At 32.9% G+C, this 15,469-nt stretch overlaps 3 protein-coding genes across 4 annotated transcripts; 2 read left to right on the top strand and 1 right to left on the bottom strand.

The window, feature by feature from the left end:
* The first annotated feature begins 1,037 nt into the window (after positions 1-1,037).
* Positions 1,038-3,328, top strand: LOC118052010 (transcription factor bHLH162). The gene is made up of 3 exons (XM_035062820.2): positions 1,038-1,346; positions 2,524-2,859; positions 2,992-3,328. The coding sequence occupies exons 1-3, from the start codon at positions 1,215-1,217 to the stop codon at positions 3,058-3,060; spliced, it is 537 nt and encodes a 178-aa protein (XP_034918711.1). The 5' UTR covers positions 1,038-1,214; the 3' UTR covers positions 3,061-3,328.
* A 4,406-nt stretch (positions 3,329-7,734) lies between these two features.
* On the top strand, positions 7,735-12,416 carry LOC118052011 (serine/threonine-protein kinase 52). Of its 2 annotated transcripts, none has more exons than XM_035062822.2 (6): positions 7,735-8,714; positions 9,003-9,124; positions 10,699-10,895; positions 11,060-11,198; positions 11,542-11,676; positions 11,807-12,416. In XM_035062822.2, exons 1-6 carry the CDS (start codon positions 8,408-8,410, stop codon positions 12,011-12,013), a joined length of 1,107 nt encoding a protein of 368 aa, XP_034918713.1. In that variant the 5' UTR covers positions 7,735-8,407; the 3' UTR covers positions 12,014-12,416. The 2 variants fall into 2 exon arrangements, with proteins under 2 accessions (XP_034918713.1, XP_034918712.1); XM_035062821.2 differs by having other exon boundaries at positions 7,776-8,714; positions 11,024-11,198.
* A 104-nt stretch (positions 12,417-12,520) lies between these two features.
* On the bottom strand, positions 12,521-14,936 carry LOC118052012 (bidirectional sugar transporter SWEET5). Its single transcript, XM_035062823.2, has 6 exons — positions 14,665-14,936; positions 14,489-14,525; positions 14,177-14,393; positions 13,939-14,100; positions 13,166-13,285; positions 12,521-13,065 (listed from the first exon to the last, which is right to left on the bottom strand). The coding sequence occupies exons 1-6, from the start codon at positions 14,705-14,707 to the stop codon at positions 12,931-12,933; spliced, it is 714 nt and encodes a 237-aa protein (XP_034918714.1). The 5' UTR covers positions 14,708-14,936; the 3' UTR covers positions 12,521-12,930.
* Between the last annotated feature and the right edge of the window lie 533 nt (positions 14,937-15,469).

The raw sequence follows: 15,469 nt of genomic DNA, 5'->3' as shown, positions 1-15,469 counted from the left end.
TTTTATAAGGAATCTTAAAATATATTAAATAAAATCTGGTTAAAATTTTAGGATGAATAGAGTTTGGTAGTGCCTAACAAAAAAAAAAACATCAAATAAAAGCAAAATGACTCATTAAGGGTAAAATTGTTATTTGTCATTAAAAAATAAAACAAATCAGTTCTTCCTTTCTTTTATATGTTGCCGACTGGGCAGAAACAGAATAGAAAAAGAAAGAAAAGAAAAGGCGAGAGAGAAAATTAAGGAAAAAACATTAAAAAAAATTTCGAGGAAAAAAGAAAAGAAAAGTAAGAGAATAATCTTGTAAACTTACAAAGTCCAACTTATAAAATACTAATCTAAGGAAAAAATCAACTGAAGGAAGAAGGAATTGAAAGAGAAAAAAAAAATTAATTACTTTGTTTTTCAGTTGATATAAGATTGTTATTTTATCCTAGTTGAGGGGTTGTTACAATACCGATTCAGATTCGATTATAGATAAATTATATTTCATAAAATATCGAAGAAGATAACTTTAATAGTGATTTATTTTTATTTTACAGAAAAAATCGATTAAACTAAATTTGACTTTATTTACTCGACGGCATACGCAAAGAACCTAACTATGCTCACAAATTTTCAGTTAAATTAAAAAAAAAAAAAGAGACAATAATTTAAGAATCGAAACCATGATATAATCAGGAAACCTCAGGTACAAAAAATGGTCGGTGAAGGCTAAGTCTTCGGTCGAAGAGGGTACATGTCAAGAGTCAAGGGTCAGCAACTGTTGATCAAGGGACTGCTACAAAATAACATGGGAAATCAGCACTCGTTAGATTCCCAAGTGTTTTTTTTTTTTTTTTAAATTATTATCATCCTTTTTTTTCTCTCATCATGGACCCACTTTCTATTCCTTTGACAATAGACAGATGACGTTACTTTCCATTCCTTTGACAATTGACAAACGATGTTTCCAGTGTCGTTTCCGCCAATTCATTCAACTATAACGTGAATGGATGAATGAATCTCCGTCCCCCCTCTCTCTCTATATATATCTGGTGCATGAACTTGTAGCCATTTGAATTCCAAGCTAGTCTCCATTGCATCCCATCCATTTTCTTCCATCTTTCTTTCTTTCTTTCTTTGATTTCAAGCATTCGCCGGGCGTCAGGGTTTCGGTGGTGTAAAACGAATTAGGAAGGGAAATAAATACTTTTTTTCTTTAGAGAGTCGAGATGAAGAAGAGCAGCAGTGAGACGTCCAAGCTTGATAGAAAAACAGTGGAGAAAAATCGGAGGGTTCACATGAAAGATTTATGCTTCAAGCTTGCTTCTCTTGTTCCTCATCATTTTTTCAAACCCTCCAAGGTATTTTTCGTGTATGTGTGTTTGTTAAGAAGTTAGGTATGCTATAAATTCATGGGATCATATTATTTTCTTCTTGTCCAGGTAAAGTATGTATAGTTTTTGCAGGTGTTAAAGATGTATGTGGGCTAGTAAACATTTTTACAAATGCATTTGTTTAAAGTAGTAATTATAGGAGAGATCCCTTGCAAGAACCATAACATCAAATGATAATTAAAAAACTGTCGGCATTTTAGCTGTCAGTAATCAGAACACCTATTTCATTTAATAACGGGAAGAAAAAAAGATTAGATGAGAAGCTGAGGACCTCAGGTTCTCTAGCTCCCACTTGCGGATAAAAATACAGATTATGACAGTGCTTAACTTGCCATGATTAGATTTTTAGAGTTTTCTGTGGTGATGCTCTCTCTGGTATTCTTATCCATTTGAACTCGTGAAATAAAGGAAACTAGCCAGTACAGTACTATGTGCTTTTTTTCATAACTAATTCAAAGAAAAATATAAATCTGCTGTCGATGATTTATGTGCACATCTTTTTTCTCTTAATCATAATAATCAGGGAAACGACCGACGATTCGATATTGAATCTGAGACCAGAAAAGCACGTACGCGTTAGCCAATCTTCCATGTAACAGCTAGCCAGAAGCTGGCTACCCCTAACTAGTGATATTGACTGATCGCATAAAGTAATCCCAAGAAAGCAGACATCTTTTTGCCTCACTAAAAAGCAAACCATTCATCTTTAACTAGTGCTGAATGAACACTGGATCATACTTGGGCATATCACTGATGTTTGTGTAAGATTCTAGTAATTGAAAGAATAATTATTTCTTGGTTACTCTTTTATGCATTTCCACATGGCAACGGATGCAGTGCCTACAAAGTACAGGTTGTAACTAGTAATAATGTTTTAACCTTGAGTACTTTCTTACCCATATCTTTAATCAGGATTCCAGCCAAGCCATGTGCATAATTTTACCATGGTGTAGAAATCAGCTATAAGCTAATTCGATAGGCTTGGATTCTAAAATTGTTTTTGAGTATATTGCTAATTATAATTTGTAATTGTTATGCTTGAATCACTTCTTGATTAACGTATTAGTGATGTTCATTATCAAGATCCATATATAACTAAATACTAATAACTTTGATTTGACATCCTAATTTCTTTTATGTTCAGGATATGCTATCTCAGCAAGATCAACTTGAGCTTGCTGCCTGCTATATAAAACAAATGAGAGAAAGAGTAGAGAAGCTGAAGAGGGTGAAGGAACAAGCAATCACAACAATTCAAACAAGCAGGAGCGACATGGCTAGTATGATGATTGGATTGAGGTTGCCGGTGATTGAACTGAGAGATTTTGGGTCGAGCATAGAAGTGGTGTTGGTTAGTGGGTTGAACAAGAACTTCATGTTCTATGAAGTTATTACTGTTCTCAGCGATGAAGGAGCTGAAGTTGTCAGCGCTAGCTATTCAACTGTGGGTGATAAGGTTTTCCACACTATTCATGCACAGGTGATTATTAAATGCAACTCTCTAACCAAATTTAATTATTCTAACCACATTTTTCTGCAGGTACAAATTGTATGTATAAATAACTCTATATATATGCAAACTGAAGGGTTATTTACTTGGTAAATGTATTAGGTTAGAATTTGCAGAGTTGGTGTGGAGACTTCAAGAGTGTGGGAAAGATTGCAAGAACTGATTTCCTAAGAGTTTGTAAATGGGAGGGTAAATCGGCAACTGAAAAATGAAGAGCTCCATCAAGGTGAGATGTTTAAAAATATTATGTGAATTTCCTCTCAATGATGGGAAATATGTGAGACATGTTGTACTCAAGGGTGTGATAAAATAAAAGAGAATTGTTGTAGCCAGCATTACATCCAAACCGATAGGTGTACTGGAGCCCTATGCCACTTCATACCTTGTACTCCTTGGAAATTTAATATTTCAATGCAATGCAATTATTATGTTTGATATATATGGTTAGTGCTAATCAAAAGATTAAGCATATGAACTTGTTATAGTATTAATTGGTCTGCGCCACAATGCAGATTCGAGTTACATTTTTCTAACATTAAAAAAAAAAAAGATTAGGTAACACCAATGTTTTTAAAAAAATAAGAAAAATTTGAGAATCAGAATCATTAATTTGACTGCTTCAATAAACTCAATTAATTTAATAATATAATTTTTAAAAAGCATTAACAAAAAACAAGGCAAACGACAAGAAATGTTAATAATTAACAATAAAAACAAGCTTGTCAATATCATACTTGAAAGAAAAAAAAAAAAAGAAAAACCTTAATGGAGACTTGTCGCCACTCCACCATAGACATCATTCCACTATTAGAAAGAGCTCATTGAAAGGGTTTTAACACCACTGTAAAAAAGTTGCAAGACGTCACCAAAAAAGGTTGCTTGCGCCATTAGAACAACAACCTAAAAAACAAATTAAATAAAATATAATGAAGTGAACTAAATAAGCATTAAGTGTTTTAGAGAATTGAAATTAATGATACTGCAATATATGTATATATAATTGGAAATGAGAATTTATTTGGTAACGAATATAAAAAGAAAATTTGATATACATATTGATACAATAAAAGCTTTAGGAGTTGTGCTGCAGTAGGGAGATATTTTGAAATCTGTAATCCACGGGTAGGTGTTCCACACCTTAACATTTTCTTTCATAAGATTGTTTTTATAATATTTAGATATGTTATGTTATTTTATTTTTAATTTGCAAAATATATAGTGGAAGAAAGTAATTTCTCAGTGATGGAATTAATGCCTGGTAATTAGTCCCGGTGAAGGGATTAATTCCTTGTAAAAGGCAGAAGAAATTAGTCCCATTTTGTATTTTAGATTATATTTCAACAACAAAAAACTTCATGAATCTTCAAATTTTAAAGTAAATAACCCATTTTAATTTGATTAGACTAAAGAAGTGGACTTATCAGTTTTATGAGAAAAAACTCATATGAGAAAACATTTTACCATAAAATCAAAGAATAAAATTATTTATTTATAAATTATCTTTAAATATTACAACTAGTGATATTATCTATAGCTTAAACATTTTAAAAATGATTGTATTGTGTTAAAAAAAAACATTAGAATTGAGTAACGAGCTAGTTTAAACAATATAAGAAGATACTATATAATATGAAAAGGTTATTTTAACAAGTGAAAATATTATTATTTTGTGTGAACGGAACAAATTAATGATTTTCTTCTTTTTTTTACTTTGAGATATATTATTATTTTTATATATAAAATTGATAGTTTTGATAAATATTGTAAGGAAACTAAGTATTGAATCAACAATTAAATGCAAAATAATTAAACTAAATCCTAGTTTAGTTTAGCATGTGCAATAAATTAGAATGAATAATATTGTTTTGATACCTAAGAGTTTTCCTATAATATTTCTCAAAAAGAAAAAAAGTTGTCCTATAATTAATTATGTCTAGGATCATACCAAAAATCATTAGGTTGTCTTGAGGCTATATAATTTAAATCATTATATTTTTTTTTCATGTTTGTTAGTCCCTGCCTTTTTTATTTTTTTATTCATATTCTTTCTATCTAGTTAGTCAGGACGAGTACGATGCCTATGCTCTGTTATGAATGTTCTCTTTCATTGTGCAACAACTAGAACCATAGTAGTGTTAATGAAAAGAAAAAGAAAACATAATTTTAAACACAAAATCATTATATAAAAGTTGCAACTAAAAATTAAGATTGTGATATTTCATGCAAAAAACATATCTAAAATCTCCTTCATATAAGAGGAGACACGACAAAAAAAATATTAACATAGATACTTAGTAATTGATATTAAATATGCATGAAGACCAAAAACTCCATGAAGTTTCAAAAAACATGAAACAAAACGAAAAGGAACTCGGAGTAGATGTTTCAGAAGTTGATGTTGAGATGTTAGTATAGTTAGGCAAGAATTCCATTGTAAACTTTGTCTAAAAATGGCATATGCTTGCATAATCCTCCTCCAATATTGGCAAGCTTGGTGGTCACTAATCTTGTAGGAAAATGAATGTGTTAGAACTTGTTAAAAGAGGGAAAGTATCAGAATATAAAGATGTTGGTGTGAAGCTCACACATTAAAGCAAAATCATGTTAAAGTACCATGAATGAGAGCTAAAAGAGAAGGAAAAACAATAGCTTTGAGTTGATGTAGGTTGTGATTCTTTGGCAAGACAGTCAATATCATTAACTTTAATAGTGAAATAGAAGGAAGAGCCAACTAATGGTACATAAATCAAATGAAAGGCATAAAAAGATAGTAAATATGGACTAGACCTATGAAATTAGTCAATAGTATGACAACATGCAATGCAATAACCAATAGCTATATGGAAGCAAACATGCACCAAAAGAAAATAGTAAGGCAATATGGATATAGCGGGCAGGCTTTCCGACTAATGATAAGAACAGATCAGAGACTAGTTTTAAGATACAAGACTCTAGAAGAGAAGCCAAGAGGAAAAGGATTTCGAGTGTATGACAACTTGATAAAATTTTAAATCAAGTGCCAATTTGATATCGATAAAGGTGTAGTAAAAAAACAATAAATAAAAGATAACAATTAAAAAACCTAAACCTTTGTTGCAAATGATAAGGGAATATAGTAGCATAAATGTGCCATAATAAAAGCTCTTTTTAATCTCCAAGAACATAGAAAAAAGCATGTCAATCCAATAATTTGTGTTATGAAACTGCTTGAAAATGTTGTTAGTATAGGTGAGCAATAGTCTAGATCTTATAACAACATCAAGCAAGACTTCACACATTTGTTTTCATGGGAAAACAAAAAGGAGCATAACTTTTTTAAATTAAAAAAATATTAATTAAACTAAAAAAATAAAAAAAGCATGCATCACAAGCATTTTGGCTACACATGAAGGGTTATAAAAAAAAATCAATGAATTAAAAAAAATCCTTTATTAGGATGTAATGTGTCTCTTAACAAACAAGTGGGAATGGAACAAAAGGCAAAAAAAAAAAAAAAAAAAAGAAGATTATAACAAAACTAATATAAATATTTGTGTGAAAAAGATAAGTAAGAAAAAAAAAAAAGATAGAGAGAAAGGAAGATGAAAAAGACAAACTTAAAATCAAAGGGTGGCAACAAAAAAAAGAATATGGACTAATTAGAAGAGAAACATGAAAAGAGGTAAGCTTATAAATGAATAGATTATTACATAAACAAAATTCAAACGTCTATGAAAAAAGTTCGTTGAGAAAAACAATGTCTATGAAATGAAGAAGAAGAAAAAAAAGAAGGTGTTTGACATTGCGTTTCGAAAACGCTTTCGAAAATATTTTAAAATATTTTTATTTTATTTTTTGCTTTAAATTAATATTTTTTTTAATGTTTTCAGATCATTTTGATGTACTAGTGTTAAAAATAATATTTTAAAAATAAAAAAATATTATTTTAATGTATTTTAAAATAAAAAACACTTAGAAAAATAATCATTACCTCCTCGCTTTCAAATATGTAATGTGTGACAATTAAAGGAAAAAAAACAAGGTTTGTAAAAATGGGAAAAGTTTTTTTTCCAAAAAATAAACATGCAACAAGTTTGTTCTACAAAACCATGAAAAAAGTGTTTGTTTTATGTTGATAATTGTGTTTTTTTGGTTTGGAATTATATTTTTGAAAATATTTTTAGATTATTTTAATAAATAAAAAAAAATAATTTTAAAATTGTTTAAAAATATATTATTTTCAATAAAACACATTTTAAAAAAAACCTAACAGATATCGAGGAATCAAATCATTATTTTTTTCCATAAAAATTGCTGCACAACTACCACTTTCTCCTAGATACTACCTAAAATGGTGATACGTACAGCTGAAATGCTTAGAAAGGACCCAAAAGATGATTGCGTAGAGAGCCGTTGTAACCTGACAAAGCAGATGACAACATAATTAAGAAATCATCAGATGCATTGACAAACCTAGAAGAAAAAACTCAAGAAAAGAGGAAAAACAAGAAAAGAAAAGGAAAAGCTTAGTAGTAGATAAAAGAGGGGGAGCTAAACCACCAAATAAAAAACAAAACAAAATTGAATTGATGGTAGGTTAGAAGTTGAGAGAAAAAGAACGACAACCACTTTTCAATTGGTGGCGCCACAGCAACCAAGCACACATCCTTGCGATAATCAATCTGAAACAGCAACAAGCTGGGAGAAATTACAGAGAAAACATTGTTATACACAGTCCAAGCAAAACTTAAATTACAAAAGACAAAATGAAAGGAAGAACATAGAATGGAAAACCAAATGGAATATATTGGATTCTTGCATTTCTCGCTCCTTTAACAACGATGAGTTAAGCTTAAAAAAAATAAAATTTGAATCGTATATTTGTATACAAAAGAAAGTGATTGGTATTAAAGTAATAATTATTTTCATTTAAAAATTTATTTTCTAAACTCAAAGAGAAATTCATGAATGTCGTACCGCAAATGGGATACCACCGCATAGAAAAACTGGACAAAATAGATGGAGTGGAAGTCAAAACCCTCCTTTGAGTTGAGATGACGCATGCCAATCATATCATAACATGTAATTGTATAATATTGTCAAAATAATAAAGGGAGGTGACAGAAATTTCACGAAACCATACATGGAGTCGGTAGCTAGTCAAATTGAACGAAGCAGTAATTAATGGCGGAGGAGGAGGACAACAGAGCACAGGGAAATGGAAATGGAGGAGGAGATTAAAATACTTGTAGTTCGAATAAATAATAAAAATGATGGGAGAAGAGAAAGAAACGAAGAAAAGAAAGTCAGACTAAGAATTCAAAGATACAATGGGAAGAGCACCACGTTCTGCAGAGTAGAGCCTGAAGGCAATTGCATGTGCCCACATGGCTTATTGTAGCTGGACACAAGAACAAAAACTCTCTCCTTTCCTTTTATTTCTTTTTCTTTTTAACCTATGCACAAGGCTGTTACTCAGTTTCTTTAGAGAGAGAAAGGGAAAGTAAAGAAAAGGAAAACAATACTTTTTTTAGATAAAATGAAGGATAGCAGTGATGGGTTTGTGAGAGCAGATCAGATTGATCTGAAAAGTCTAGATGAACAATTGGAGAGGCATCTCAATAGAGTGTTAACTCTTGAAAACAAGAACAAGAGAGATGCTGATGTTGTTGTTTTTGATGCCGCTAATCTCTCATCTACTCCTTCCAGCACTAAAGTCGCCCCTTTCAAGAAGCAGAGGCAGGAATGGGAGATCGACCCTACTCTGCTCGCCATCAAGACTGTCATTGCACGTGGTACCTTTGGCACTGTCCACCGTGGCGTCTATGATAGCCAGGATGTCGCCGGTGAGGAGTTCACCACTTTGTTTTTCTTTCTACCTCCCCCCCCTTTTTTCCTGTCTTTGGAAAAGATGAAATTTTTATTCACAGTAATGAGTTTTGAAGGAGGTGATGATTAATTCTTTTGCAATCTCTGATTTTTCTACATGGGTTTGAACTGAAATTGATTATTTTTAAAAGTTCATTTGATCCCACTCCCACTTGTTTGTTAATGTAAGGAATATGGATCTAATAACTACAAGCATCAGTCGTTCTTGTTTTACTAACAAAGGTTCTGTCTCTGTTCATCGTTAGTTAAATTGCTTGACTGGGGTGAAGAGGGTCAAAGGACAGAGGCTGAGATTGCAGCACTAAGGGCAGCTTTTACTCAAGAAGTTGCTGTTTGGCATAAGCTTGATCATCCCAATGTTACTAAGGTCGTTTTCAACCTTTGCAATTTTTTTTTTTATATGTTTGTGCACATCCTACAAATCTGATAACCATGGCCTCAATTTACGTTCACTTTCGTATATCTTGCCTTTGTGGTGAAGGCTGTGAAATTAATTTTATTACTGCTCCCTTCTCATGTGCTGATTATTACGTTCTCGAAAAGCTTAAACTCAGTTGTCAGTTTCTTTCTTTGTTTTATTTTTTCCTGGTTTTGTTGGGTTGGGCAGTTGATTGGAGTGATCAGTCCAAGAGCCATGAACTGGTTCTCAGCCTTGTGGTGGTCGTGGTGGGCGCCTTGTATTTGTTATTTTTCTACTTAAGAAAGGGTTGGAAAGAATAGTAGTTTAATGCCTTGGGTAACCGTAACCGTTGAGGTTTTCCTACTAATTTTAAGTCAATTGAGAAGGTTTGTAGTTTCATTTTTTCTTTCTTTTTTGTAAATTCTTGTTTTTCATTGACTTTCTTTAATGTGGCTCGAAATCATGAAAATTATCTTTGCATGGTGGAACTAAAGTATAAGTTTTGTTTTGGTCCTGTCTTTACTGTGTTCTTCATTTTTTGCTTTCTACAATGTATTACTTTTCATTTTTATAGGTGCATGTTTTGAGAATTTTATTCAGCTTGTCCTATGATTTGCTCCTTGTTTACCCTTCGTTTCAGTAGAGGACTCGAATGCATTGTCCTGCGACTTTTATTCAGCTTGTCCTACGATTTTCTTGTGTATATGATTTAGTCAGCACTTGAGTTTCTGCAGGTTGCCCCTTATGTTGTTTTTCTGGAGCATTTGGTGTGTGAGGATATAGAGACTTTGGCTAAATTGTGGTGTTTTCTTAACTCTAGCTTTGGAAGTGAGCAGTGAAAAATGAATTTGCTTTAGTTTTCAATCATAAAACTCCATGGGATTCTTTGGTGCCTTAAAAAGTGTTTTTCACTCGTTAATTTAGAGGAGAAAGGGGGAGAAGAGTAGTAAAAAAAAAGAGAGATGAGAGGAAAAGAGAGGTATGTAAATTAGAGAGAAATTGTGCTTGGCTTCAATTATCATCAAATACCCAATTCCAAATCATGTGAAGGATAAGAGTCAAACAAATAAGAAAATAAAAGTAAATAGCTCACTCTTTTCCTTTCCAAACAAAAATTCCCAAGATTTTTATCAGGTCCTCCATCACTCAAGTATCTGCAACTCACCTTTAAGATTGCATTTTGTTTGTCTTTGTATAATCCAAAGAATAAATTTGTAGCAAGTTCAATGCATCTTGCTCCATTAATTTTATTGCTGCCTTTTCCCATTTTCCAAATTGATCGTGCTCATTCTTGATATCCTAACTTTCTCTCTGGGCTCTGATGATGATATATTTGCCGAAAGTTCAATAATCTACTCGTTCCAATTGCTTTAGATGTGTTATAGAAAAGAATTGTTGTCGATTGCTGATATTGGTTTATCTGTTATTTGCAATTATGAACATTGCAGATCTTGAACCTTTTCAATTCAAGTGTCTTAGATACGATAGTATAGCTTCTTGGCAGTAATTTATTTATACTGATTTTGCTCTTTGAAGTGCAGTTTATAGGGGCGACGATGGGCTCGGCAGATCTGCAAATACAAACCGCAAATGGTCAAATTGGGATGCCAAATAATATATGTTGTGTAGTTGTGGAATATCTTGCTGGAGGGGCCCTGAAATCTTACCTTATAAAGAACAGGAGAAGAAAGCTAGCTTTCAAAGTTGTTGTTGAGCTGGCACTTGATCTTGCAAGAGGGTACGCTGCATTATCATCTCACTCTCTCCCTCTTTTCTTTTCTTCATTGATTTTATCTAGGCTGTTCGAGAGTGATTGTTTCTCAAGCTAACTAAGTGATTAGAATGCAAATTGATTGTATGTTGTAGGTTAAATTACCTTCACTCACAGAAGATTGTTCACAGAGATGTAAAGACTGAAAACATGCTATTGGATAAGACACGGACTGTAAAAATTGCTGACTTTGGTGTTGCTCGTATTGAGGCTTCAAATCCTAATGATATGACTGGGGAAACCGGAACACTTGGATACATGGCTCCTGAGGTAAAGAGTTTACCTCTGTTCAATTTATCTCACCTATCGGCTTTGAACTATGCAATCTTCTCATGATTCACTGAAAACATAATCAGTGGAAGCTCTTTTGATAAGTACTATATGTGTATTATGAAGGTTATGCCTGATTGTGCAAAGGCATGATTTCCATTTAAAAATCTTTTTATCCTGTACTGAGTAATAATAATAAAAAAAAAAAAAAAAAAAAAAGATCTTGCTTTTATGCAACTTGAATAATTCAGCTTTACAAAATGTTGAACATTTTCTTGGTAGTTAACAAAAATGAAAAATTGATTTAAGTCAAGGATCATTCTCATTATGTGGCCGGTTACAGGTTCTCAATGGCAATCCATATAACAGGAAATGTGATGTGTACAGTTTCGGCATCTGTTTATGGGAGATATATTGTTGTGACATGCCTTATGCTGACCTTAGTTTCTCAGAAGTAACTTCAGCTGTGGTCTGCCAGGTGTGGCATATTCTCCTATCTCATTCATTTCTGGGAATCTCGCCCAATGTTTATGGTATAAACAAATAAAAGGAATAATCAGTTGAGGTTTACAACTTCATGTAATTTTCCTCTTGTTTTGCAACTGTAGAATCTAAGACCAGAGATACCAAGGTGTTGCCCAAGCTCTCTAGCAAATGTAATGAAGCGTTGCTGGGATGCTAACCCTGACAAGCGCCCTGAGATGGATGAGGTTGTCTCCATGTTGGAGGCCATTGACGTATCAAAAGGAGGGGGCATGATCCCTCCTGATCAACAGGGTGGTTGTTTTTGCTTCCGTAGGCATCGAGGCCCTTGAAGGACATGAACAGTGATGTATTGTTTAAGGTTTTTGGTAGTCCAACGTAAACCTTGGAGTTAAAGGAGATATAATATATCAAATGGGGGAGAATGATGGTGGTGGATATAGGTGGAGGAGCTGTATTACATCTGACTTTATCGATCGAGGTAATGTTCTTCATTTTGCTGCTCTATTCTTGTAATATTTTTTAGGGTGGTTTTCAAACGTGTATTTACTCAAATTGCCTCGCATGCTAGACTGGTCTGATTACTTCATGCATAAGGTCTATATAGCTATTAACTAATATCAATGTTAAAACCCAGTTAATTAGCACTCTTCCTTTCCCTGGGTTCATGTCCTTTGTGAAATATTTTGCAGTTCATATGTCTGCCTTCTTTTATTTATTTGGGGTAAAAATAAATTCGAGTTGCTTTCAAAGGAAAGGACATGGTATGTGTATATGCACTTCCTGCTGGTGCATCAAGACAGATAATTTATTCATCTTCTAGGTTTGGTTGAAATTGTGGCTGCTTAATATGCTAGGAAACCCTGCTGTAGAAAAATCATTTCTCCTGTGTTGTTCTCATGGCCACAGAATTAATAACCTCAGTGGGATTTTGTGATGAGAGTGAGACGATACTAAGAAATGTCTCTCTCGCTTCCTTTGTCTTTTCCATATATACAAAGGCAAAAGGAGATGGGAAACACAAAGGAAGTTCAAGATTAATGTAATGAGATCAAAGGTTTCAGTTTTCTGACAAGAAAATCAAGCCAACCTTTATATTGAATTTTTTTTTTAAAAAAAATTCTGGCTTGAAAGTTGATAAGCCTCAGTGAACCATCCTAACAATAAAACTCACATATATGATGTAATTAATCCTGAAACCAGGCTCGTCTAGCAAAATGACGATTAAAGCACGACAAATAACCAGAGACTAAGTAGAGGAGAGTTCAACCGCAGATCGGTTTCCACTGACATCATTGGCATCGTCCGATTTGGTCGATCTGTAGTAGATTCCATAGAGTATGAGCTGAATCAGCCCGGATAACGCACCCAAACCATTGGGAAGCTGTCAAAAGATCAACAGACAATCTTTTCATGGTTAACTGAAGATAATTTGCATGAAAAAAAAGAAAAAAAAATTTAGTTTCTGTACGATGGTGACCTACCACGAGGTTGATATCAAAATCAAGTAGTCCGTAGATCATCCAAACCACTCCATTGCTAAAGTTAGCGAGAGAGAGATAGAATGGCATGTACTTGACACTCTTTGTCTTAATTACCATTCTCTGTCAAGGATAATATATATATATAAAAAATAAAATAAAAAACCAAAGAAAAGAAAGAACAAGTAAACTTACAAAGAATTTAAACAAGAAAAATGATAATTAAATGGAAGAACATGCAAGGATTAGCATATAAAATGGATTGAGAAATAACATGACTCTCTTAAATTTAAGTCATTGAATTCAAGTTGAATAAGCATGATTTAGCATATGTTTTTAACATGCACTCCAAACAAGGATACGTTAATTCGTATAAACAGAATGTTTTATTTCTCTAACTAATTTAAATAATTAAATTCAGAAATTAATAATGAAATTTAAAACACGTTTGATCATGTTTTTGAGAAATATGAGATGATACAATTAAAGAAAAAAAAAAGTTTAATAATTACTGCTACTCCTGCATCCTCAAGCTCAGTCCTGGCTGTTTTTGTGTTTTACTAATCAAATGGTTTTGGAGGTGCGGTGAGTGCATGTATACATCCTTCACGACTCGTGAATCACGAGCATGGTGATTATGCTTGTTTATAGAATATTCATCAGTCATGAACACAAGATAAATGTAAATTGCCTGAAGTCATTGTACGAGGTGAGCCTCATAACAATTAACAAAATCAAATGTAAGAAATTATAAACTCCATGGATGAAGCACATACCATGACTGTCAATGGTGACGAGTACATAAATACGTTGAAGATGATACACAATATCCCAATAAACAAAGCCCTTGTTTTCATGGTATGGAAGGCGAAAACGGTAATCAGGATTACGATGACCATGAAGATCACTTCAATAAGCAGCTCAATGATGATCCGGGTCTGAGATTCAAGAATAAATTATAACTGATATAGAAGCATGTAAGAAATTTACAAGAAATTATTGATCTCAACGTACTTTCTTTTTCCCGGGAGAGAAGACGAAGAAGATGGCCACGTAGATACACTCTATGACAAAACCAATACCGTTGATTGTAATCACAAGAGTGTTGTCATGGGTGATGAACGGTAAGCCATAGAAGACCCACATTGCGCAGTTGAGCAAGGTGGCTACATAGGGATCGGATTTGAAATCTTTCACTGCCTTGTCCTTTATTATCCTCGCAAAAGTGGGACTGCAGAAACAGTGTTCCTGCGTTAATTAACTAATAGTTGGTTGAATCAGATTACCATCGAGGGAGGAGGAAGTAGAGCAACAAGAGGACCTTACATGGGAGAGAGAAAGAGGAGGAAAGAGATGACATTTCCTGCAAATTAAAGAGATGAATTTAAGCTGCTAGCTGCATCTAGTGAGAATATGTAACCATGCATGCATGATATTGTCAAGAAAACAAGAACAGCCTAAGTTGCTAAAATGATATGAACAGGTTTTGCAGAAGTACGGACCAACGATGCCAACAATGGTTCTAACAGTGCCTGTGTCAGCCATCTTCGCAACTTTCTGATGAATTTCTGAAGAAACGCAAGCCCTCTCTCTCTCTTTATTCTGAATTAGATCAAGAAGTTAAGGCGTGCTATAAAAAAGGAGGAGGAAGATAAGCAGCCTTGATTTGTCTGTGCAAGAAGACTTGGCCAGGACACAGTCACGGCGGATTTGATTGGTTTGGTTCACGTAGCTTTTCTTTATAAAGATGTGGAGGAGAGACTTGTACCCTTAATTTTCGACCTGCTTTGATGGTAATTCTGACCTATAATTGTTCTCTGTAGTCATTTATATTTGCTCCGACTAATATGTCTGAAAGAAGTCTCTGCATTTTTTTTATTAATAATGATTTAGATGATAATTTATATATGCCTCGATTAATTCTATATATTCTGAAGTTAAAGATCATTTAAGTCTCAAATAACTTTTAAAATTTATAAGACTCAAACAATAATATTTAAAAAAATAAATTTAAAATCTGATTGATTGATCTATACCTTATATTTTAGTTAATTATTTTTTCCCTTGCTTGAATAAGATTAATTCTATGAATTTTAAAGTTAAAAATCATCTAAATTTTAAATAGTCTTTTAAATTTATAAGATTCAAATAATAATATTTAAAAAATAAATTTAGAATCTAATTGATTCTGATTCTTATATTTTAGTCAATTATTTTTCCTTGCTTGGATAGTATGATCTGAACTGGTGTATCCTAAATGCACAAATGCCATGGAAAAGACTGACGGCAAACAGCCCGAAAGATGAT

Source organism: Populus alba, chromosome 15, assembly GCF_005239225.2.
Source record: "Populus alba chromosome 15, ASM523922v2, whole genome shotgun sequence".
NCBI lineage: Eukaryota > Viridiplantae > Streptophyta > Magnoliopsida > Malpighiales > Salicaceae > Populus > Populus alba.
The sequence above is the reverse complement of the archived record's forward strand: the minus strand, read 5'-3'. Positions and strand labels throughout refer to the sequence as shown.